The following is a 26,234-nucleotide window of genomic DNA, read 5'->3' on the forward strand; positions in this document are numbered from 1 at the left end:
AGCATGTATACGGTTAGAAGATGGCTGTGTCTCATGTGACCTTGTTATTTATACTGGGCTAAGGGGTTGCAGTGATGCCAATGTGTATGCTGAGTCTTTTAACAGCCAATGTTTAGCAATTTTAGATGAAGTAGCTCCTATGAAATCAAACATTGTATCTCTTAAAAAGTCCTGCCCCTGGATAAATACATCCATTCAGAGCTGTAGAAGTAAACGTCGAAAGATAGAGCGCTTATGGAAAACAACTAAACTCGAAGTTCACAGGCTTTATCTTAGGGAATTAACTAACTCCCTAAATGAACTTCTGAAAAGTTCTAGAACTAAATACTTCTCTCAGCTAATATCCTCTAATAACAAAAACCCCAAATTCTTGTTTGACACCATTAATTCAATTGTTTCACCATCTGTCTCTCCAATTGCGGTGTTCTCTTTGTTAAACAGTAATGTATTCCTTGACTTCTTTGTTGAGAAGATTAAAGATATCAGATTTAGTATTTTACCTCCTCCTGCTTGTTTCAAAGCTTGTACTTTGGCGCTTCCTCATCCAGGTTTTTCCTTTGAACTAGTGACATTACATGAGGTTACCACTTTGCTAGATAAGTTGAAACCTTCTTGTTGTCACAGTGATGTTCTCCCAACTATGCTGTTTAAGCAGGTTTTTCATAGTATTGGCCCCTGTGTTGTAGAAATGATCAATACCTCTCTTTTAACTGGTGTGGTTCCTGACTTTTTTAAACATGCTATTGTTGAACCTGTTCTTAAAAAGCCCAGTTTAGATCCATTGCAACCCATGAATTATAGGCCTATATCTATACTCCCTTTTATGGCTAAGATTCTAGAGAAAGTGGTAGCAGAGCAGCTTACTACTTTCTTGGAGATAAATAATATTTTTGACAAATATCAGTCAGGTTTCCGGAAAAAAAATTCTACGGAAACTGCACTAGTTAAAGTTTCGAGTGATATTTTGTTGTCAGCAGATTGTGGAAAGCATACAGTGTTAGTTTTATTGGACCTTACATCCGCCTTCGACACTATTGATCACAATATTTTGATTAATAAACTTCAGGATCTATTAGGGATATCGGGATCAGTTTTAAAATGGTTTTCATCTTACCTTACCGGCAGAAGTTTTGGTGTCTTTATAAATCAGATCATGTCAGATACTGCAGGTCTATCGAGTGGTGTTCCTCAGGGTTCTGTCCTGGGACCGATTCTCTTCCTTTTGTATATACTTCCTCTAGGACATATAATCGGCCAGTTCAAGGATGTTTCTTATCACTTGTATGCAGATGACATTCAGCTATACTGCTCTTTTAAGCCTACTGAGTTATATAAACTGTCATCCCTACTCAACTGTCTGGGATTAAGCAGTGGCTAAATAACTTTTTACTGTTGAACTCAGCTAAAACTGAAACACTAATCATTGCCCCAGAGCAGAGCATCTCTCAGATAAAACAGCATCTCGGTGCCTTAGGCTCGTCTGTGCAGCCGAGTCTCAGGAGCTTAGGGGTTGTTTTTGATGCTGCCATGTCTCTGGAGAAACACTCGAAGCAACTTATTAAAAACTGTTTCTTTCAATTAAGGAACATTTCTAAGATAAGAGCCTTGGTGTCAAAGGACAAATTGTAGATGATCATTCATGCATTTATTTCGTCCCGTTTAGACTATTGTAATAGTCTTTTTATTTGTCTTGATAAGAAAGACCTTTGTTGCCTCCAGACTGTCCAGAATTCTGCTGCTAGGCTTTTAACCCACACTAGCAAGCGGGCACACATCACTCCGGTATTAGCTTCACTTCATTGGTTACCAGTGAAATTTAGAATACACTTCAAGATTTTGGTTCTAACTTTTAGAGCCCTACAAGGTCAGGCGCCCCCATATATCTCTGACCTGATACAGCTGCGTACGTCCTCACGTAGTCTGAGATCAACAGATCAGAGATTTTTAGTTGCCCCCCGTACACATTTTAAAACTAGAGGGGACCGTTCGTTTCAAGCTGTGGCACCAAGGCTGTGGAACTCTTTGCCTCCTTCCGTACACTGCTTGGATTCAGTGACAAATTTTAAAACGCAGTTGAAAACTCTTCTTTTTAAAGAGGCGTTTTCAATAGACCATAGGGTGATTAGGTCGGTTTTATTGTGTCTTAAGTGTATTTCTGTTTATTTTCCGATTATGTACTGCAATGTATAAATGTTGTGTATCCACCCATTTGTTGTGAAGCACTTTGTGATTTTTATCTGTGAAATGTGCTATACAAATAAATTTTACTTACTTATTTTACTTATACATGCTGTGACTATACAAATCACAACATGTAAATAGGAAAATGTTGGCATTATGTCACTTATTGGGAGCAGTAGGCTAGATGGAGCCGGTTACCTCCAGGATCTGTGCTAAGCTAGGCTAGCGGTGGGGGCGTCAGACAGAGTTATGACACGCACGGAGATGAGAAGGGGATGTATGGACTAGTCTAACTCTGGGGGATACGGTGAATAAGACAAAGTCCCAGTAAGTCGGCGTGTTCCTTTAAAATACTATTTAAGCCATCTTACAGGTTTTGCACTCATTTCAGTTGATTCCAATGTTAGTGGTTTTAAGAATTTACTTGAATTCAGTTGAAGTTTGTATCAAGTTGATATCAAAGCTTCTGAAGTGATCGGGGCTATTTGCCATATACAGCCGGTCCATCGCTTTGGTCCGGAATGAAATATCTCCATAGGTTTTGGATAGATTGGCCATACACATACATTCATGGTCGCCAGAGGACAAAGCCTACTGACTATTATGATCCCTTGACTTCTCTTCAAGTGTCACCACGAGGTTGACATCGGTAGTTTTGTGTGTGAAACAACCACTGGTAGAAGGCAAACGATTTGCGCAGCTGACAGGACAGCGAGTTGTCGAGTATTTTCTTTGAGTCCTGATGAGAGAGAAAGATGATGATGTGTTGTCCTTTTTAACACAGACGGCGAGCGATGTATGGTCATAGTCTCCTGAGACCCTTGTTTTCCGGCAGATGAGAGTTTGGTTGTTTGGTCCACACCAGAGTTTGAATGAGCTTTCACATTCCCCCTGAACCAGGCGGACTATGCGACAACTAAAACGGACAATTAAAACGGACCAAACAGCTCAGATGTAAAAGCAACCTTAGTCTTTAATGTAACTCAGGGAGTGCTGCCTGATTGCACATGGTGTGGTTTCCAGCTGAGCCATGCTTCACAGTCATATGAAGGAAGGGAAAGTGTTACTCATTTCCCCACAGGGGCTGATTTTAATCAGCTTCCAGTCACTACTCAACTTCTTCAAACTGATTCTTAAGTACTGCAGCCGGAAAGAAAAACAACATTTCATGGTGAAATTTTCCAACGTATACCATGATGTCATACAGCAAGTGATTAAAGCCGTTTTCGTGAAAACTTTTCCCTTTCATTGGTTCAAACAACAGGTGTGTGTTTCACTTTTCTGGTGAAAATGCCTACAGCTGTATCAGGAAGTGATGCTTTTCAATTCAAGTTTAGCACCAGAGACCAAAGAACGAGATTCTTTCTGAAAATAACTCTTAAACCAAAAGGTCAGGTGGTTTCGATATGTAGACCCTGTCGGGTGTTCCCTGCCCCCCCCCACCTCCTCTCCTGTCGCGTCTCAGCAGTCTGGGCCCCTCAGAGCCTCATTGTTGGTCTCCACAGTAACCTTTGTTGGATTACCCAAGCCTGGGCTGCATTAGCAGCACAATGCTGAGCCTCCGCTAGCTTTCTCTTCTCCTTCCCCCTCTCTCTCTCTGCTCAGACCTTTCTATATTCTTTTTCTACCATTTCTTAACTTTTCTCTTTTGCATTTCTTTGTCTTTTTTTTTATTTCTCACTATTTTCATCTCTCTGGCTCTGCTTCCTTTTAGCAGCCTGTAGAGTTTGGGGCTGTTTGAAAAAGAACTCTCCCAGTTAGTAAAGATGCCTTACTTACAAGAACCTCATAGCATTTATTAGGGTAGGTGGATTTTTGAGGTGGGTGCATGTGGTGGAATACCCCCCATCGTATAGATACCAGTGCTGATCTTGTAGCATATTCTTAATGGGAATATTTGTCATGTGGGGGAGAGGTAGACAATGATACCAGTCCAGTCAGCATTGTTTGCCAGACAACCACATTTCAGACGAGGGGAAGTGTGTGTGTGTGTGTGTGTGTGTGTGTGTGTGTGTGTGTGTGTGTGTGTGTGTGTGTGTGTGTGTGTGTGTGTGTGTAGACAGTCTCAGACTCAGACAGCACCCAATACACCAGTGTATGGGAACGGGGTGGGGGTACAAGACAAAGAAACCAGTCAGCAAACTGTCAAAGATTGATCACACAGTGGTGCAAGAAATCAGGCCAACACCAGAGAGAGAGAGGAGGGTGGGGGGGGGGGGAGGGGGGCTGGCTGCGAAGGCATTTAACAAATGCACACACACACACACACACACACACACACACACATTGCCCTTCCCTCTCACACACAGTAAATATTGACAATCCTAACTAGAGATGCAGTGAAGAATGTGTCCTCTCTCTATCTCCAGTCTCTCTATCTCCAGAGGAGGATTTTAGGAATTAGGGGGAATGGTGTTTTGAGGGGAGGGGGGAAACACAGACAGACATAATAAGGAAAAGCAAATTAAGCAGGAAGGAGTGCGAGAAAGAGAGAGCTCCATAAATATAAGAAGATAAGAAGAGAGGAGCAGAAATGGGCAGTGAGAATGGGTTTCAGAATCTGTTTTATTGGCCAGGTAAGTGTGTACACAAACAAGGAATTTGAATCCAGTTTTTGTTACTCTTACTGTACGTGCACAGAAATAGAGACTTTTGGTTCACCAACAGGTGAAACAGGTTTAATTTAAATCATATGTGGCCCGTAGAGAGGGCTGTAACCACGGACAGGGACTATTCTTATCTATGTCACACATTCAAGGAAAATATGCAGAATGAAACCTCGGACAAAACTGATATCCTTGAATGAAAGAGAAGAATGAAATAACGAGTTTAGAAGGTGAAAGCACACAGACAAATTGAACTTTGACAAATTCTACTACTACTACTACATACTAGCTGTCTCAACTGTCTGGTGTTTTTGCTTTGTGTGGCTGTTTGGTGATAAAACAGGTTTGTGGGTATTGTAATATCTTGTCTAATCAGTACTAAGCCAGCATGTGGTCTTTGGCATTTCAACATTGTATTAGTTCAGTGTTTTTTTGTTGTTGTTTTTATGTCTTTATTGGGCAGCAGATCAGAGCAGTGCGACACGCAACAAAAGTTCCCAGCTGGACTCAAACTGAGCTCCTCTGTTAAATGGTCAGCAGCTTTAACCTGTAGGCCTCCGACACCCCATGCAGGTGGTTTTTAAACCCCTTGAATAAACAAAATAAAGGAGAATTACATAAATTGGATGTAATAATGCAGTGCCCGTTCAAAAACATGCCTGTTCAGAACGGGTCGATTGCTTGACCTGTGGGGCCCAAACAGCTCTAGATTTATTATGTTTGGATATGAAACATATTAAATTATGTTACTATTTTAACTCATTGTAACTCAAAATAACTTACAAAAGGACCCCAAAGCACTTAAAAAACATGCAACTCAACTGTATACTACTTACTGTGTACTTCTTTAGAGAAAAACATTGTACTACTGCATTTACCTTACAGAGAAACGTTACTGGGTGCGTTGCAGATTCAGATTTGACTTGTAAAATGTTAAAATATTTTAAATTAAAATATGATGCATCATTATTCATTAGATGGACAGTTCAGTTGCCAGGCTGCCATTGTAAATAATAATTTGTTCTTAATGACGTGCCTGGTTAAATAAAGGTTAAATAAATAATAAAAGCCCTCTAGGCTCTTTGCTGACGCCCGTAAGGCCTTTTTACAGTCGCGGCAGCCGAGCTGGCGCGCACCAATGTGGAACGTAGATCTCGCTGGCGCGCCAGGATTTTAAGTGCACGACCAGAGGTCTCTATTTTTTTCAGAAGCGCACGACAAAGCGGAAACAGGAAGCATGGACGAGTTCGAGGACAACATGATGCCAGGACTCTCAGAGTGACTGCAAGTCTCTCTTGTAAACTTACTGGGTTAAGATGAATTCTTTTATGGCGAATGAAAGGCTCGATCCCACCAAGTAGATCATTCTTCTTATTCTGGTCTGTAGAAATAGCAAAGTCGGTAGCCTTTGCTCATTAGCGCCACCTCTGTTCAGGAGAAGACTGCAGCTAGTGGACCACCACGCACGAGTATAAAAAAAAATGACAGGTCGGCTGCGGCGAGTATGCCGCAAATGTGCACATCCTTCTCTGTTTATTGACAAAATAAACTCCCAGGTTGCATTTTAAATGCAGTATGATTTTAGGAAATGTCACACAGTCACTCCACACTGTCTACAACTTTCTTTACATCAAATTATTTTTCACCAAAGCGGACAACGTTTTCCTCACAGTGTGTGTCGACCATAAGAGTGTGTGCAGCTTTATCTGCATGTCAATATGTGTGTGAGAATGTGTGTTATTGTCTGTTGTCTAAATGACAGGGACAGAGGGAGTGTGTGAGACAAAGCCGAGGGAGTGTGTGATCTTGTGGGAAGTGGGCGGAGTGTAGGAGGGTGGGTTTGAGGTCGCAGGGGGTCTGTCGGTACACGATCCGTTCTGCCTGCACGATCCGTTCTGCACATGCGCAAGATATTACTGTTTACGACCTGCACAATCTGTTCCACGCTAGCCTATGGCTAGCCTCCACCGGGAAGCTAACGTTAGTTTAGCTAACAGCTAATTCGGCTAACCGCTAGCTGACAGCTAGATTCAGTCTGAAATGACGTTAAGTCAAACTTAATGGGAGAAGCAGACTACAGCTAAATTAAGACTTTACAGTAATAACAATAAAGACAAGTATTGAGTGATTGTATTTTAAATGAGCACAAGTAAAGTAGAACTGACGTAACAGCTGTTATATATGTTAACGTTTATATTTACGTTTTATTTTGAGGGTCTTTTAAAGTTATTACATGCTGTCTCAGCTAGCGGTTAGCCGAATTAGCTGTTAGCTAAACTAATGTTAGCTTGGCTGTCGACCGGAAGCGTAACTAACGTTAGCTTGGCTGTCGATCGGAAGCGTGGAACAGATCGTGCAGCGTCGTAAATCCTCGTACAACAGCGCATGCGCGAACATTTTGCGCATGTGCAAAACGGATCGCACATATGCAGAACGGATCGTGCAGGCAGAACGGATCATGTACCGACCAAGGGGGTAAGCTTCGCTTCAGAACTCGAGCCATCATGGCGCCATTTTGTTGCTAACTGGCCATCACCTCCTGTTAGCATTCCGCTGACCGCCATTTTTTTTTTTACGTCACTTGACTGCGAATAACTTTACATCTGAAGCGTTTAAAGACTCTATTTGTCCGTTGTTTAGTTCCAAAGAAACACGACAATGTATAAAAGGCTCCATTACCTTGTACCTCACGTTATGGCTCCGTAGCAGACGTTTTTGTAAAAATAAGCTAACGATTGTGTCATAACCAAGTGACTTACTGTCGCATAGTAGAGGAATTACCGTATAGTACAGGAGAAGTTTGCAGGCAGTTTCGACTTACATGAGCTGTTTAGGTTTAATTACTAATGTTAACTAGCATGTTAATTAGCAATAATTAGCCTGTACCCATGTTATCTCCTTACATCCACCTACACTCTATCTGTAAGATTGGGAATGATTGAGATTTCTCTTGGCACAGCTACCAGAAGACTTCCAACTTTCAGACACGTTGCTCACTTCACATTCTCTCAGTTGGAGGCTGCGCAGTAAAGCTGGCCATCACCGGAAAAGTGCTTCTAATAGCCTTCACTGGTCTCCGTCCAGAGCAACGGGGTCTATTGGTCCATTATATACTGTCTATGGTACCGACCAAGGGGGTAAGCTTTGCTTCAGAACTCGAACCTCCGATGGCGCCATTTTGTTGCTACAAAGGTATCACCTCTTGTTAACATATTGGCAGGCGCGTCTGCGGGCAGCCTAGTATTAAAAACATGATTAGGCGACATTTTTTACAGCGCACTCAGACCAGCTGCCTACAGCCCCTCCCCCCTCTTGCGCTGTGTGTCTCGCACAGTCACTTTAGGCTCCGACGCTACCGTTAGCATATTGCTGTTGTTCTTGTCTTGATCGCCTTGTTTAACTGTACTAATAAAAATGTACAAAAGACCGCGGCCACACCGCTGTGGAAGCTCCCCGAATGTCATTTATCAGAGTCTGGTTGTTACCCTTGTCCGTGGCAGTCTCATCCACTCCTATAACGGAGCTAACTGAAGCTATCCGCTAACGGAGCTAACCGCTAACGGAGCTAATCGTTGCTAACAGAGCCTTCAGTTCTCCGTGCCTGTATCCATTAACTGCATCTATGGACTCGAGCACGAATAAAACCCTTACTTTTATTAAATTGGCTGGACTAGTTTTAAATTACAACTCAGAGTTGTTTGAATGACAGAAATCTGCTCAGATAAGATCCTAATGAGTGCAACAGGACATGTAACAGTAGGATCCCCAAAACACAGATACAACACTTCAACAAATGAACAATGATCTAACAAACAAGGTGAACAAGAATTGACTTTAGATAGCCCTAGTCTGATGTGATTCAACAGGAGTTAAATAGTGTTGAGATTAATAATAACGTGTCACTTTCTGTGAAGCTTGCATATTTGTATAAGTTTAAATGCTGCTAAGTGCACTAAACTTTATTTTTTCATTTAAAAGTTTATTTTATTTTTAAGTTTTTCTTCTTACCTGTTTCGTTTATTTAATATATTTTGTTCATACATTATTTATACAATATACAGTATGTTTTTACTATTATTATGTATAAATATTTATTATACAAGTGTAGATTGGTGAAGTGTTCAATAAATGTTTTTTGTTGAGAAATAGTGTTATATTTTATCTTTCAAATAGAGGTTTAAAAACAAGCACATATCGGCCAAAATTAATCCGCAGCATTTATCGGCCATCGGCTGACCCTGATTTCTAAAGATTGGCATCGGCATCGGCCAGAGAAAACCCATATCGGTCGACCTCTACTGTAAACGTGGAAGTCTAACGCTGAGTGACTAAAGTTCTGGAGCAAGATCAGTAGTCCTTCAGAGAGGGTTAATGCAGAGTTCCTGCACATTATTGCTCACATCTGCAATGGCCATGGGGGTCTGTGTGCAACCCAAAGTGTATGACAAAACGTGTTAACATGCCTATGTAGGCACCCAATAAAGTATGAATGGAACCGTGTGTGTGTGTGTGTGTGTGTGTGTGTGTGTGTGTGTGTGTGTGTCCACTTTCCATGTCCGTTTTAAAATGAAATAGTATACGTGAAAAAAAGAAAGTTATGTAAGGGATTTGAATATAGCTTTTTTTTTTTTTTTTTCTGTCGTTGTTAGAGCAGAGGCTTGTGCGGGTTCTTTGTTTTGCTTTTTTTTTGGAGGGGGGAAAAATAGCACCTCATTTCACACACAAACTCATTCTCTCATACTCTTTCCCCTTATCCACACTGGTGCAAATTTAGACACACACATCCCAGTGAGTCATTCGCTTGCGTGTCGTCATGTGTCACTGAGTGGGGTTAAGTGAAAGCAGCTTAGTGGACTGCCAGAAAAGCCTGTTAAAGCTAAACCAACAACAGGAAACAACAGATCATCGCCACACTCCGTCCTTCTGCCTGTCACAGCGCCTAGACTATTCTGTTTGTACGAGTGATTATGTTTGCATTTAAATGAAAAAGGGCTTCGTCGTTTACCTTGCCCGGCAGCTGGATTCTCGCGATATCGCATGAAAATCAATCTTGTCAGGCTACACAGTGATGTGTTTGTGTCCGAACAACCAGCGGACCGAACCAATCCGCGTCCTGCGAGGAGCTGCTGGCAGCTCCAGGCGTGGTTTAGGTGTGTGTGTGACGGCCGCGACTGTTCGTTCAAATAACAGTGGCGGATGTGATAGAGAGATGGTTCATCCAATCAACTGTCAGGTTTTATTTTTATTTTTTTTAAATTGCCTGCCTTTTTTTCCAATGCTGATTCTCAGATGGTTGGTCAGGTTACTTTGTTACCTTTGACACCTTGTTTGGTAGAGTGGAGGACTGTAGTGCTGAATGCTAGTGTTCTTAGGTAGAGCGTTCAAGTCCAGTTCAAAGGAGGTTTTATGTGGACCGTCTTAAAAAGAGTTTTCTACATAGGAGTGTTTGCGTTCCTTCTTGAATCTCAGCTTCCATTACTCCCTTAGATAGAGAGTTGATCTTTAAGTTCCCTCAATCAGCAGCCATTTTATTACTGGAAGACAAAGGACAATCACTGTAATGCCACACACACTTTCAGGCCACATTGTGTGTGCGTGCGTGCACACGTATGTGTGTTTTGTTCTACAGCCTGAGTAGCCTCCAGGTCTATAAGTGTAGTCTATAATGGACTAACCTGCCACTGACCCCAGCTGGAACAGCTGTGTTGGCACATACAGCTGTTAGCTTAGGAGTTTATTATCACCTGACCTCAGGCTTTAATAGAAAAATGTATTTGATGCATCGAGATATCGAATCGAATTGAATCACTGACATGATTATTGTAATCGAATCGGGAGATCAGTGAAGATTCACAACTCTAATATATAACCTGTAAGACTCGGACCATGGCCGTCAAAAGGCTCTGAATTAAAGAAAGAGAAAAATGATGATGAAAATGAGTACGTTGATGGGCTTTGTGACAAGGCAGGTAATCCCCAGCAAGCAGCTGTAATACAGCCATCTGTTTGAGATCACTGAGAAAATGGAAACTGTGGATTAGCTCTCATAAACCCACAGTCAGCCGGGCGTTGTCATTGATACGCTCTCTAGTCGCCGAACCAATTAGTACACCGAGAAACAAAGAGATACAAGCAGAGGAAGAGGACACATAACTGAGAGAGAGAGAAACACAGAGGAAGAACTGAGGCATTTTTTGTGTCCTCTGACAATTTCTTCTTCAATTTGTTTCACTTTTGGAGCATTTGACAGAATTCTAATAAGCGGATTTCATTTGCTTGTCGTCATCAGTTTCAGCGAGTGTCAGTCTGGTGGACTGTATGGTAACCTAAAAGGATTTGCCTGCTTTTTCTGTCTGATCTGACATTGTCACTGTAGGCCTGTAAGGAGGTGTTGGAAATACACTGTAAAAAAACTGTTTGTGTCTTTTCTTGCAGTGTGCCCACCGTCCCAGTGAAGAACCTCAATGGATCCAGTCCTGTTCACCCTGCACTGGCCGGTAAATCCCTCACTAACCATTGGCTAATACTGGTGACAGATAGAAATAAAGTTAAAATTATGATTAGTTTCTTCTGGAAATTTCACAAGAAACCAGAGAGGAAGATCTTTTTTCTGGTCTAACCAGACTCAATTTCTCTCTGTTTTAATTTCAGGGATCACAGGTATCCTAATGAGTGCTGCCGCTCTGCCGGTGTGTCTGACTAGACCTCCAAAACTGGTGCTGCACCCTCCGCCTGTCAGCAAGAGCGACATCAAACCCGTGCCAGGCTTTGGCCACTGCTGCAGGAAGACCACCAAGAAACAGGCTCGCAAGGGTAAGCACTCAAGTCAAGACCAATCACAGAAATACAGAAAAAGACAGTTGGAACTCCACAAATGCATTAGTTTGATGGTTTCTGCCCTTGAAACGCCTCAACACTCAACAGGTGTTAACAACCTGGACTGTTTCTTGCCTTTCTTCCCCCTCCCTCTGTTCCTGTTCCTTCTCCTTCCTGTCTGCAGGTAAAACTCCAGAGGAGGTGGTGAAGAAGTACCTGCAGAAAGTAAAAAGTCCACCCGAGGAGGTATGAACAGCATTTGTAGCTATATATATTTTATAGTGCTAACTCATATGACGCATAATGTTGGTTTCACATTAAACAATATAGAATAATGGGTTTTCTTTTACTTTCCCTTTCCTTGTCTCGTCTTAGGACTGTACCATCTGTATGGAGCCGTTGGGGGGTCCGTCTGGTTATAAGGGTCCAGGTGTGGGGCCTGTGTCTCGGGCAGAGTCAGTTGGGCGACTAGCACAGTGTGGACACCAGTACCATTTCCAGTGTCTGGTGGCCATGTATAATAATGGCAACAAGGACGGCAGGTAGGTTAGAGACAGAGAGACCATTGCTCTTCATTGTCTCTCAACTGTTTTGCAAATAAAAAATAAGTCATTTATTTGTTCCCTCTCTTTGCAGTCTCCAGTGTCCCACCTGTAAAACCATCTACGGTGTAAAGACAGGCAACCAACCGGCAGGGAAGATGGAGTACCACGTCATCCCCCACTCTCTACCAGGACATCCTGACTGCAAAACCATACGCATTATCTACAACATACCACCAGGCCTTCAGGTACTCCATGGAACTGGGCTGACAGTAGTGTTTGTTGTATTGCCATAGGAGTAGGGGTGTCCCTAAATCAAAAATCGATCAACATGAGCTTTCAGTTGCGACTATTGAAATCAAGAGCAGGATAGGTGATCCCCCCAGTATTTCTTTCACGCTCCACCCCCCGCCTACTTTTGCACGTCCAAAGACAAAAAAAACAGACACAGCGTAGCTTACCGGCTGGTAGCATGCAGCTAAAGACACAGAGTAACTTTAGCTTACCGGTTGCCTGCAGCTTCACTATTTCCGAATCCATGACCGCTGCCGGACAAAATATCTACATTTCTCCAAAAAAAAAAAAAAAAAAAAGTCCAGCTGCAGAAAACGGTATGTTCTACTCATGGTTATAAAATTATTAAGTAACGAATCAGAGATGCCGTTTTTTTGTCGTATACGACAAGTTCGGGATGGTTAAATCTAAAATGTAATTGAATTGTGCCCTTAAAATCGAAAGTCAGATCAAATTGTGGATTTGGAGAATGGTGACATCCCTAAATGTGGTATTACATGGTCAGAGTTAGGTTGACCATTATGAGTGCTTACTAATGTCAGTCCTCTCCCTCTTCTTTCAGGGACCAGAGCATCCGAACCCAGGGAAGCCATTCACTGCCAGAGGCTTTCCCCGACACTGCTACCTCCCAGACAGCGAGAGAGGACGCAAGGTAAACACAATCCACCGTCTATTTGTGTGGGCTGAATGGGCCGCACTTTTTCTTTGTTCGGCCCACCCATAGAGATAAGAGAGATCACATTATTGGCCAACTTGTGTGTCTTTCATATGAACACTGGCCATTCAAATCCTTCGTCTTTCACTGACCGGCCCACAGAGAGGAGAGAGATCACATGATTGGCCCACTGGCCAATCACATCCCACAGAGAAGGAGCACATTTAAGGCCCTCAGCCGCGGAGAAAATGACTCCACAAAGTGCCGCTAGCTAGCACGTAATACGTCTTCATAACAGCAGGCGGTCCTAATCTGTATTGTCGCCCCAAAAAAATGAAAACCGGCAGCTGATTGGATGAACGTGTCACGTAGGTCCGGCTTCTCCCGAATTTCAAAGCCAGACCATAATGGCGGCTCGTTCGGAATACGATCTCGTATTTTACGAAAATAGTTCACAGAAACCGAAACGTTTAAGCGAGAAACAGGCCGTGCAGTTTCTGAATCTGTCTTCATTTTAGATCGACAAAGGTCAGTTTAAGAGATTTTCCTCCGATTTTGAGAGGCGCTCATCCCACTTGTCATTTCCAGTAATTGGTCATTGAGTCACTGCCCACTGGCCGATTCAACATGTCAAATCGGCCCAAATGACAGCCGACGGCCTCTCCGACAGACGACGGCACGGAACACACCGAACCGACTCGAGTCACCGACCTCGCCAGACTGTCCGGCGGCCGATGATCGGGTTGGTGTGTCAGGGCCTTTAGTCTCCTGGTCTCCACCAAAGACACCTGTGTCTAGAAACTGTATTGACAGAAAAGAGGCAGAGAAGAAAACAGTGAAATCAGCTGGGGCACCATGCCCACTGTGGCCACAGGGCATATCATTTTTTTAAAGGGCCAAACTAAGGGGCCACAGCAGCCAAGGCACTCATAAACTACCATGAACATCAGCCCTGGTCCTTAACTTTATCCCCCCCCCCCCCCCAGGTACTGAGACTGCTCCTGGTAGCCTGGGACCGCAGGTTGATCTTCTCGGTTGGGACTTCGAGCACCACCGGAGAGTCTGACACCGTCATCTGGAACGAGGTACATACACAGTAACATCAGACTGTCGTTTGGGATGTATGCACATCGGGTTCGTTGACACCGACACAAAAGGAAAACATCTTTTCCCTCTCTTCAAGGTCCACCATAAGACAGAGTTTGGCTCCAACCTGACAGGCCATGGCTTCCCCGACCCGGGGCACCTGGACAACGTCCTGGAAGAGCTCCGAGCTCAGGGCATCACACAGGACGACGGACTGATGGAAAAGTGAAAGGACAAGCGACCAGGACAGCGGAGGAGGAGGAGGCATCCGTGTGGGAGCAGCAGAGAGTGGGAAGGGAGAACAGAGAGCAGAGAAGGAGAGCGTTAAAAGGAGGAGGTCCATGGGCCGAGACACACACTCTCTCTGCCAGCACTTAAAAAGGGGTGCAGGGGGACGTTTCGGGTTATAGAAGACATTGATTTTGTTTTGCAGAGGGAACCACTTTTCAAGATGTCGATTGAGTCACTGCTGGGTTCGCCTGTCAAATACAAGTCAGTCCAAACTTCACCGTTTTCAGGCAAGCACATCAGTAGCAGTGGGAAAGAGTTTGAGAAAAGCTGCAGCACAGAAAGAAAAGCAACGCAGAAAGGGGAGGAGGCTGAGAAACAAGCAGAAAGAATGATGGCACTCACGGTTTCAGACAGCTAGGTACTAAATGTTGACAAGTGAGAATGACGTGGTACTAATATTTAGGACAAAAACAAGTTCACTTTACTGAGAGCGAGTAACCCGGAACAGAAAGTACATTTTAGAGCAGTTCAATAAAAACTGGGAGAGAAGGGACAAAGAGAGAAAGAAGTTGGAGCGGTGGGGGAGGGGACAGGAGGAGGGGAAAGCAGGAATAACGTAGCAGAAAGAGACAAAGATGGTGTACGGATGTAGCGTAGGATAGGAGCAGAGTAAAAATAACTTGTATGGTACTTAACAGGTACAATGGCTATTATTTAAAACACCAGGAGACCAAGAGTGATGAAGGGGAAACATGACTGTTTGCTTTGTTCGAACCACCTGCTTGTCTGCGGTTGGAGTTTGGTGCTGTTGCTCCCTCCTGTGGTGGAACCGAAGAACTACACCTCAGCCTGCAAGCTACTGGAACAAATCCACACGTTACTATGAGTTTATCCACCTGTGTTACTTTTGATCATTGTTGCTATAATCCTCATTTAACGTCATTCCATACTTTACCTCCTTCTTTTGACTTGATGGGTTTCTATATGATCGCACCTCTGTATGTTTATGATTGTGTGTGTAATGACAAAAGACCAAACTAAGGCCTAGTCATTTGGGCCTATTCGGAGTCTTACTATTGAGCCACTGTGGTACAAGTTAACCTTAGATACACAGGTACTAGTATTTACTGATAAATCTTTTTATTTTTTTTGTCCCTTTTTGACGGCTCACATCGTTTCCGTGGATGTAAATGTTGTATCCTGCCAACAGCGTGGCACCAGTGAGAACCGGTGAGGATGTGAATACTAACATGATGAAGATGAGCATTTTGGATGGGTGCGTAGAAGTGCTGAGGATAGTTTGGTTCTGGTTGAATGAGCGTCACCGTCAGTGCTTAAACTCCAGAGAAATGAACCTGTGGCTGTCCCGTTAGAAAGCCCCCTCAGATTGGACGGGGGGGTATGAGGGGAGGATGGAGAGGGTTACCCTGACAGTACCCATTACTACTGAGGAGAAAAAGCCCTCAATACAATAACGAATTTAAGTTGACAACTTGTCAAAGGAGACTGGGATTGGTAGTGTCAGTGTGATGTTGTTAGTATCTAGTACCCACAGCAAACAGTAATCATCACACTAAACAGGCATGGCAATTACCATCTCATGTGTAATCAAAGATACTTACAGTAATAAAGACTATTTCCTCGTTTTTACTTGAGAAGTTGAATTGCAAGTCCCAAAAACTAGTTGTAGACCAACTAAAGGAAACATATCGCAAAAGGACTTGCTCCTGATTGGCTGGCATCACTTAGAAAATAGCTGAAATCTGTCCAATAAGGCCAGTTTGCCGCATCTGAACCAGGAGGCTGGGTTAACCTCATTCAAGTCAAATGAGCTGCTATGTAGGCCAATCAGTAATGTGAGTTCTTTTCTGTAAGGACGTTCCAATTCATGTGAGAATTTTAATGAAGTCGATAATTGTTATTGTAGCTGTTTTTGCAGCTTTTTAGGACAAAATGTCACAAAGAGCATTATTTTGCTCCTGTGCCAGAGGAGCAATGTGTTCGGAAAAAGCCAACTTGTAAAGGATACACAAAACGGGACCTTTAAATGGTTGTTGACCTCAGTTGGTATCACTAGTATGATTTTTATCTCAACAACATTGATAACAGCTCTCCTTTTACCTCTACCTCTTCACACTCCCCTTCTCTTTGAGTTGGGTCTGTAAATGAAATGACCCCATATCACAATGTGTGTGTGTGTGTGTGTCTGTCTGTCTGTATGTGTATGTGTGTGTGTGAGAAAGAGAATTTATACACTATATGGTATACTACCAACATGCTCCGAGTTTACGATATTGTTTCGGTACTCCCTTCTTTATTATTTAGTTATTTTATTATGAAATGTAGTTACACCTTTGTTTTTTTTAATAGCATTTCTTTTGACACTATTAGAGAGTAAACTACATATTTCATTCCGTATGTTTAATGTTGTGTTAATTATGCCTGTTTTCATTTGTTACAATTGGTTTACAAAGGCAGTATTGTTAAATACATTGTCTTTTTTTTTTTCAATGTGTGAAGAAGTTAAAGCGGATTTGTTTCATCTTTTCTTTGGAAAAGGAATTTGATGGTAGACTTTTATTTGAGTGTGAAATGTAATTCATTTTAATAGCAAGTCAAAACCTGACACACGTGCTCTTCTGTGAAGTAAATAATGCTTTTATTTTCTACATATCATCTATCCTGCTACTGTTGTGTATTGATGTCCAAATGAAGATTGGTGATGGCCAAATCGCCGTCTAGCGGGGGTCAACAAATCCAACTGGATGGTACAGCTACATTTAGACATCACTACTGTTCTGCACTGAACCTTGATCTGCCTACCAGAGCTCTCAGCATGTGTGACCCGGGAAGGTTTCGTAGCAGATGTGTAGATGGACATTGTGGTCTTAGTCTTATGCCCGCCCCTCTTTAAGCAGCTGAATGGTTCAAGTGCAGGTGGGCATGATGAAAATGGTTATTTTAAAGATTGTGAAATATAATAAAAATCACAATTTCCTCCTGTGTTGTTGCAGTTGTCTTGCTCTGTTGGCCCTAAACACTGCACGATGACTCGGGAAAACAGATTTTGTATGATGAGTAAATCACTTAATTGTTGATTTTGATGTTTTTATTTCTAAAAAAAAGAAGAAAGAAGAAAAAAAAAAATTTTGAAATAAATGTTTGTATTACTATTTCTCTTGACGTGATGAATTGAGTCTGATTTGGCCATGATTTGGTTATTGCGGGGTTCAAAAGTGTCCAGTGAATTATTAACTTGAACCTCAAGTGTCTTTGGAAGAGCGTCAGTAGCTGATTTACAGGTGTTTCATCAACACTGTGCAGTGTCTGAAGCCACGTGAGCAATGTATTATTTTGTCAGCCCAATAGATGGCGCTCTCTGTTCAACAAAGGGTTAAAAACACCCTAAATTGCCATTCCTTGATAGCCTAGCAATCTAGACATTTGCCCTAGCGGCAGCCATAGACAGGCGGCAGCAAATGTAATTTAGGCACTCTCCGTTGGCTTGCGAGCTGGACAAACCAAACTCAGGCCAATCACATCGTGTATAGAGTCGGTGGGCGGGCTTATGGCTGCTGCTGCAGAGGTCTTCTGGAAGACTTGGAGTTCAGCTTTTCTTTGAGAAAAGAACAAAGAATGGCACTGAAGTCATTCTTAAAAAAGGAAGATGTGTGTTTTGCCGACCGGATATGGCAACAGTTTTATCTATCAACTAGGTCTGCTACCCTCTTTGTTGCTCTGTCTGGTTGTAGCGCTATCCTATTAACGTGCAGAGGGAATTTGAAAGACAACCGTTTATCCCGCCCCTCGGATTGAGCCCTGTCAATGGTGAGTTCCGAGACCCAACATTATAATGTGGGTCGTCTGGCTTGTCAGGCTAATTCCTTGAGCCTTTTTAAACCAAGAGCGCAACAAATACCGCTAATTAGTTAGTTAGTTGAAGCTTCATTTGGACATCACTCGGTTTAAGGTCCTTCGATGACATTTTCTTCTTCTGTACGAGGGAGAGAGAGAGAGAGAGCATCAACAGCAAAGTGTACACATTGCAAGAATAATTGCAAAATTGAAAGAACATCTGTTGAAATCAGATCAAAAGAGTGTATACCCCTTCGATAGCTCAGTTGGTAGAGCGGAGGACTGTAGGTGATTATAGCAGCGATCCTTAGGTCGCTGGTTCAAATCCGGCTCGAAGGAGGATACATTTTTACATGCTCTGCACCAATAGATTTATTAGTCACTGCTTTGGTTAGTAGGTCGTGGAAAACAACGCCTGATGATTATGAATCATATAACATTGTGATTGTGCCCAACTGTTTTTACTGTAGGTTAATAAACATGAAATCACTGGGGCCTGGTGCCACGAATGTGGATTTAATCCATGAATCCTTAAAAAGTTATGCAAGACAAATATTGGTCTGAAAAGAATGTATGTATTATATTAACGACTGAAGATTGAAAGCCCACAAAACATTTTTAATAGACAACGTTAAAACTCATTCCCTAACCGGGAATCAAACCCAGGCTGCGGCAGTGAGAGCACCAAATCCTAACCACTAGACCATAGTCCATAATGTTAGGATTTTGATTGACCCAATCTTACAAATGAATTAGATCAGATTGTGTGTTATTAAGCCCTAATTATGATACTTCATGAAAATATGTACATGTATTGTAATTGTTATGACTCTTAGTGACACGGAATGACAACAGGCAACATTTTCACATCATGACTTTGCTCACTTGCTAACTTGGGCTCCCTTATTATGTAATTTAATTATCATGTAATCATAATTAAACAAAAAATCATAGTCAACAATAAAGTTATAATATGCAATGTTATCCTAAAAAACAATGTATAGACCAAGGGGTCAGCAACCTTAGGCACGCGTGCCACCATTGGCACGCAGTAGCTTTACCAATGCTACACTAGCAATAAATGTGGAAAAGAGTTGTTTTTTAAGATAATTTTTGGGGCATTTTTAGGCCTTTATTGACAGGACAGCTGAAGAAATGAAAGGGGAGAGAGAGGGGGAATGACATGCAGCAACTGAGCTACCTGGGCACCCTGCAAAAGAGTTTTTTGGAAGTGTCCTCTCATCCACATGCCAAATTACCCTTTTCATAGCCATGGCAGGAGCACAGCCTGTTATTAACAGTAGTTTGATTGACTTTTTTTCCCATCCACATGCTGTTAGACCCGCCCTATCTGCCTCTGCAGAAAAACTATGTGAAGGAGGTGTTGTCAGGGATGAAAGAGATTACTGGGTGTGGGGGTAGAAGTAACAGACGCCAGACAGCCGTGAGAGAGCAAACGGGCTGAACTGTTACTTTAAAGGCCCTGACACACCAAGCCTATATCGCTTTTGTCTGGGCCAAAAATTAGCACTGGAACACACCGCACAGACTACAGCCAACTGCCAAGTACCACAAACGTTTTGCACATGCGTGCAAGGAAATAACTCCCCCCAGTCCCTATCGTGCTTGTCAGGAAAAAGGATGAAAGTTTGAGGTTTTGTGTAGACTACAGGAAGTTGAATGCACTCACACAAAAGGATGCCTAACCTTCCCCGTATTGAGGAATCATTGACTGGGCTCAAAGCTGCTTATCTGGATGATGTGGTGGGGTTTCCCCCCGATTTCAACAGTCATGTGCTCCACCTGGAGGAGGTGTTCCGGCGGCTCCACCAGCATGGACTTAAGTTCCAGCAAAAAAAGTGCCACCTGTTCCAGCGGGAGGTGACTTCGTAAAAAATATTTTCTTTACTTTGCTGGCTATTATCGATGTTTCATACCTGCCTTCTCCAAGATTGCAACACCATTGAATGCCCTGACACATGGTACTGCTGCACATGAGAAGAAGACCGCTCCAATTACCTTGTCTTCAGTGCCAGAGTGCCAGCAAGCCTTCAACCAGTTGAAAGAAGCCCTACTGAATGCACCTGTTCTGGCATATGCTGACTTCTCTCTCCTTTTTTGGCTGTATACAGATGCCAGTTTGAGGGCCTGGGAGCTAGCACAGGTACAGGGAGACGAGACTGAGACAAGCCACAGCCTCCACCCAGCGGAGAGCAACGATCAGAACTACAGCACCTTTAAGCTGGAACTGCTGGCACTCAAATGGGCAGTCACATAAAAGTTTAAAGCCTATCACTATTTTTACAGAGCACAACTCTTTGGTGCACCTTGAAACAGCCCGGCTTGGAGCAGTGGAACAACGATGGGTGGCCCAACTGGCAAATTTCAAGAACACCATCAAATACTGCTCAGGTACCCAATACAGAAATGTTGATGATTTGTCTAGATTGCCTAAATAAAAGAGGGGTATGCTGTCAGTGCATGCAGACCTGGTCATGGTTGAAGGAGACATAAAATGAAGTAGTCCCACACCTCCGCCCTCACTGCCCTGAGGTGTGCCCGGTGTGTCCCCCCTCAGACACTTCAAGCACCCCGCAGGAGATCTTCTTTGGACCTCTACAGTTTGCCTACCAGCCTCTTCTGGGAATGGATGATGCTGTCATCTATCAGCTGCAGCAAGCTCATTTGCACCTAGATGGCGTTGGCGGTGGTGAGAATCACTTATTTTAATTTCTCCAGTGCATTCAACACCATCCAGCCACTGCCACTAGGTGAGAAGCTGCAGCTGATGGGTGTCTGTGCGTCCACAGTCTCCTGGATCACAGACTACCTGACAGGCAGACCATCTGGACCGTGTTCTTTGTGATGTGGTGGGGAGTGGTACAGGGGCTCCACAGGGGACTGTGCTGTCTCCTTTTCTGTTCACCTTATACACCACACACTTCCAGTACAACTCAGAGTCATGTCACTTACAGAAGTTTTCTGATGACTCTGCACTTGTTGGGTGTATAAGGGATGAACAGGAGGGAGAGTATAGAGCACTGGCGAACAACTGAAACTGCCCAATATATCTGAATGATATAAATGATATCTAATCTAATTCAATCTTTGTCTTCTCTTTATATATATATATATATATATATTATGAAGATGTCCCAAAGATGGTGCAGTAAACTGTAAATGAAAAACTTTCCAGAAGGAAGTCCAATGTATTTTTCTAGGTTATCTTGATAACTGTGTCCTTGACTGAGTCAGCCTCATTACACCTATCAAGTAACTGCCTTATATAGTCAGAGATGTAGGAATAATATAATATCCTTCCTTATTGTTGCATTCTTTGAGTTAGATATTTTTTTTATTCAATGTCTGTAAGTTAATGTTAAATGGATGGGTTAGATTGGAGAGGGAGTGAGCGAGGAGTGATGAATAATATGTTTTTGTAGAGATTTGTGATACGACCGGCTGGCCTGCATTACCACCCAGGCAGAGTGCCTCTTCAACCCCTGTACTTAGTAGGACACAGTCGTGGACAGCTGCAAAAGGGAAAACCACCAACAAAATGCCTCCCCAACAACTGAGTGTGCAGGTGAAGAACAGATTTGCTCCTCTGCTGCAGGACCCTGGACATGACCTGGATTACGTCTCATCGTCACACAGCAGGGTAAGGACTGAGAGCAATTCTAAAAGTAAAAAGCTACAGGGAAAGCTAATGACTGGGCCCCAAACTCTGATTGTGGGTGACTCTGCTGTGAAAGAAAAAGCAGTAAAAACACCAAAATACGTTTTCCCAAAGACATGGTGTCTGACTTGACCCAAAGAATCCAGGATATCGTAGCAGCACACCCAACTGTGAAGAACATTATACTGCATATAGGGTCAAATGATGTTGTAAAGCAAAAGTCTGAAGTGCTGAATTGTGACTTTATGAATCTGCTGAACACAGTCAGCTCCCTAAACGCAAAGGTGTTTGTCAGTGGCCCTATACCGCCAGTCAGAGGAGGAGCTGAGAGTTTCAGCAGACTGTTGGCACTGAACAGATGGCTTTCAACTGCATGTACCAACAACCATTCTATGCAGTTCATTGACAATTTTAACATTTTCTGGGGCTGCAGACATCATTTTAAAGCAGATGGACTATTCCTTAACAAGCCAGGAGTAAAGCTGTTCACCTCTAGCCTACTTTACTTTCTGCACCACACATCTGCTCCCTTGGCCAAGGACACGAGACAAGATGAACCAAAACAAGAAGAAGACACAACAAAGTGCGGCAGTGAGCCACCACAGCCCCCACCTGAGCAAATGGACTGATTCAGCATGTTACCGAGCCCACGCACAATAAGGGGCACACTCTGGACTTGATTATCTCCAAGGGTCTGAACATTTCCAAGGTTGTGGTGACTGATGTTGCTCTCTCTGATCATTCCTGTGTTTTCTTTAACGGCACTATCTCTCTGCCCAAAAGTGTTCAAACAAAGTTAATCAGAAAACGGTATATCACTGAAAACACCATTGAATCATTCGTTCAGCTTTTCTCGTCTACACCCACCCTCACTGGGGCCTCAGTCACTGAGCTTGTAGATAATTTTAACTGTAAAATTACGAATGTTATTGATGCTATTGCTCCCACTAAGGTCAAAGCTGTCTCTGGTAAGAAAAGATCTCCATGGAGAAATTTTATAGTTGTGAGAACAGAAAAAAGAGAGTGTCGAAAAGCTGAACGCAGTTGGCGAAAATCTAATCTCCAGGTCCATTACAACACTTATAAAGAGAGACTTTGCATTTATAATCTGGAACTAAGGAATGCAAGGCGGTCCTTTTTCTCTGACATTATTGCCAGAAACAATAATAATTCACGTGCTTTGTTTGCTACTGTTGATAGATTAACAAACCCTCCAGTACCAATAGCATCTGAACTGTTGTCTACCAAGGCTTGCAATGACTCTGCCTCCTTCTTCACAGACAAAATTCAGAAAATTAGACAAACAGTCAGTGCTTCCATATCAAGTACAGGATATGTGTTGTCACAGTGTGCACGCAAAACTAATTCCAACATGACACAATTTCATACGATCAACAATAAAAACCTGGAGGACATTATACAACATCTGAAAACCTCCTCCTGTTGCCTTGATATTCTACCAACGGGTGTTTTCAAAAATGTTTCGAATTGTTTGGCTTCTGATCTTCTACAGATTGTAAACACATCTCTGCTCTCAGGTATCTTCCCACAGGCCCTGAAAACGGCATTCATCAAGCCACTCCTAAAAAAGAACAATCTAGACACGACACTAATGAGCAACTATAGGCCAATATCAAACCTTCCATTTTTAAGTAAAATCATAGAAAAAGTGGTTTTTCAACAACTCAACCTTTTCTTATCGCTAAACAACAGCTTTGATGCCTTCCAGTCAGGTTTTCGACCACACCACAGTACTGAGACAGCTCTTGTTAAAGTCTTTAATGACATCCACTTAAACACAGATAGTGGCAAAATTTCAGTCTTAGTATTACTTGATCTCAGTGCTGCATTTGATACGGTAGACCATGACATATTCCTTGACCGATTGGAAAACTGGGTTGGTCTTTCTGGCTCAGTACTAAAGTGGTTTGAATCCTATTTAAAGAATAGGGACTACTTTGTGTCTATAGGTAATTATACATCTGAGCATACAAATATGATGTGCGGAGTTCCCCAAGGCTCAGTTCTGGGGCCTCTTCTGTTCAACATCTACATGCTTCCACTGTCTCAGATTATGGAAAACAACAAAATAAGTTACCATAGTTATGCGGATGACACACAAATTTACATAACCTTATCGCCAGGGAACTATAGCCCAATACAAAAATTAAATATGTGCATTGAACAGATTAATGATTGGATGTGCCAGAACTTTCTTAAATTAAATGAAGAAAAAACGGAGGTGGTTGTTTTTGGAGCAAAAGAGGAACGATTGAAAGTCAGCGCTCAGCTTCAAACGACAATGTTAAAAACAACAGACAAAGCAAGAAATCTTGGTGTAGTCATGGACTCAGACCTGAATTTTAAAAGCCACATTAACATAATTAAAAAATCGGCCTATTATGACCTTAAAAATATATCAAGGGTTAAAGAGCTTATGTCTCAGTAGGATCTGGAAAAACTTGTCCATGCTTTTATCTTCAGTAGACTTGACTACTGTAACGGTGTCTTTACAGGTCTCCCTAAAAAATCAATCAGACAGCTGCAGCTGATTCAGAACGCTGCTGCTCGAGTCCTCACTAAAACCAAGAAAGTGGATCACATCACTCCAGTACTGAAGTCTCTACACTGGCTTCCAGTGCCTCAAAGAATTGATTTCAAAATACTTCTACTGGTTTATAAATCACTAAACGGTTTAGGGCCAAAATACATTTCTGATCTGCTACTACATTATGACCCACCCAGACCTCTCAGGTGGTCTGGGACAGGTCTACTTGTTGTCCCCAGAGTCAGAACTAAACAGGGGGAAGCAGCGTTCAGTTTTTATGCTCCACATATCTGGAACAAACTCCCAGAAACCTGTAGGTCCGCTGCAACTCTCAGTTCTTTTAAATCTAAGCTAAAGACCTATCTTTTTGATGTTGCTTTTCTTTAAATAATCTATTTTATTAACTTTAATTTCTTATACTGCACTGTAACTGTTATTCTTATACTGCACTATCAATTTTATTCTTGTCTTTTAATGTTTTTAATTTGTTTATTAATGTTTTTAAATTGTTTTTAATTGTCTTCTAACTGCTCTTTAATGTTTTACGTAAAGCACTTTGAATTGCCCTGTTGCTGAAATGTGCTATATAAATAAAGCTGCCTTGCCTTGTATATTTCACGGCTTTACAAACCTTTGAGATGCTTGAAACAAGTGCATTATAGTCTGCTGTATTAAATGGAAAATGCAAAGCATAATTCAATTACAGAGCAGTGTATCATTTATTTCTTAAGTAAAGAAAGAAATAAGATATTGGCCTGTAAGACTCAAGTAACATTAATATTGTCCAACTCTGCATGGGCAAAATCTGTATTTCCTTTTCAAATTATTTCACTGTTCACTCCCATTAACTAAGATACCAAGTAAAAAACATGTGCTTTTTACTTAATTTAAATGGAGATTGCTGCTGCTTTTGAGAACCATGATCAAAATTGTCTTTATTTCAGTTAAAAACAATATGCTGAAAATGGCCCTTGTTTGGTCGCCATTGTAACTGGAATCTTTGGAGCAGCTTGGACAGCGTTGGATATCCGTTTCTACCCTTCACATTAAAGGTCCATTATAAATTCACTCAGCATTTTCGCTAAGAGGACACTATATCGTATTAAGTTGCTGTGAGCTGAAAATTCTTCCTTCTCACTCAGTCTCAGCCTTTATGCTCACCCGGGGTCCAGTTGTTCAAATGTGCTGCTAATGTATAGCCTAACACTAACATTACCCCGTGAATCAAATCCGTACATCAAGGTTAACGGTTAAGCCTAACTAAGCCTATTTTGAATTTACAGTTTTTCTTGATTGCTTTGACGTATGGAGGAAATATTTATTCATAATTCAAATTGAATGTCCAAAGAGAAATTGAAAGTCCAAAGAGAAAACAAAGCGAGATCAAATTAAAAATATTATAATTTTTTTTTAATTTTCCATTTGGCTTTGGCTTTTGAATTTAATATTTGGCTTTTGAATTTCAATTTAACATTGGCTTTTAATTTTCATTTAATATTTGGCTTTTAAATTTCAATTTAACATTGGATTTTCATTTGGATTTAATATTTGGCTTTTGAAGGAGGCGTGGCCCAAAGGCTGGTGGGAGGGTCTGAAACCAAAGAGGTGCAGAGGCACCTTCTGAGCAGCAGGGGGAGCAGACTGCTGAGGAGCACACTGTTAAGCATCTGTCTGCAGATTCACCACTAGGCTGGCTCTGGTTTCACATGATAGAAAATGATGATGGAGGCTAAACACAAAC

The 26,234-nt window shown here is 42.2% G+C and overlaps 1 protein-coding gene and 1 non-coding gene across 4 annotated transcripts in view; both read left to right on the forward strand.

Moving 5' to 3' along the window:
- LOC114568871 (E3 ubiquitin-protein ligase DTX1) overlaps positions 1 to 17,414 on the forward strand; it is a 40,298-nt gene extending 22,884 nt beyond the window's left edge. For all 3 annotated transcript variants that reach the window (XM_028598504.1, XM_028598495.1, XM_028598508.1), the window contains 8 exons: positions 11,223 to 11,284; positions 11,439 to 11,600; positions 11,788 to 11,849; positions 11,979 to 12,145; positions 12,240 to 12,393; positions 13,002 to 13,091; positions 14,081 to 14,179; positions 14,278 to 17,414. In XM_028598504.1, the coding sequence (XP_028454305.1) occupies positions 11,223 to 11,284; positions 11,439 to 11,600; positions 11,788 to 11,849; positions 11,979 to 12,145; positions 12,240 to 12,393; positions 13,002 to 13,091; positions 14,081 to 14,179; positions 14,278 to 14,409 (928 nt within the window). In that variant the 3' untranslated portion in view covers positions 14,410 to 17,414. The remainder of the gene's footprint in view (positions 1 to 11,222; positions 11,285 to 11,438; positions 11,601 to 11,787; positions 11,850 to 11,978; positions 12,146 to 12,239; positions 12,394 to 13,001; positions 13,092 to 14,080; positions 14,180 to 14,277) is intronic.
- Positions 17,415 to 18,517: 1,103 nt separating this feature from the next.
- trnay-gua (transfer RNA tyrosine (anticodon GUA)) lies at positions 18,518 to 18,605 on the forward strand. The gene is given in 2 exon segments: positions 18,518 to 18,554; positions 18,570 to 18,605. It is a non-coding gene; the product is annotated as a tRNA-Tyr (tRNA).
- The last annotated feature ends 7,629 nt before the right edge of the window (positions 18,606 to 26,234 follow it).

The sequence above is a fragment of the Perca flavescens genome, chromosome 2 (genome assembly GCF_004354835.1).
Source record: "Perca flavescens isolate YP-PL-M2 chromosome 2, PFLA_1.0, whole genome shotgun sequence".
Taxonomy (NCBI): domain Eukaryota; kingdom Metazoa; phylum Chordata; class Actinopteri; order Perciformes; family Percidae; genus Perca; species Perca flavescens.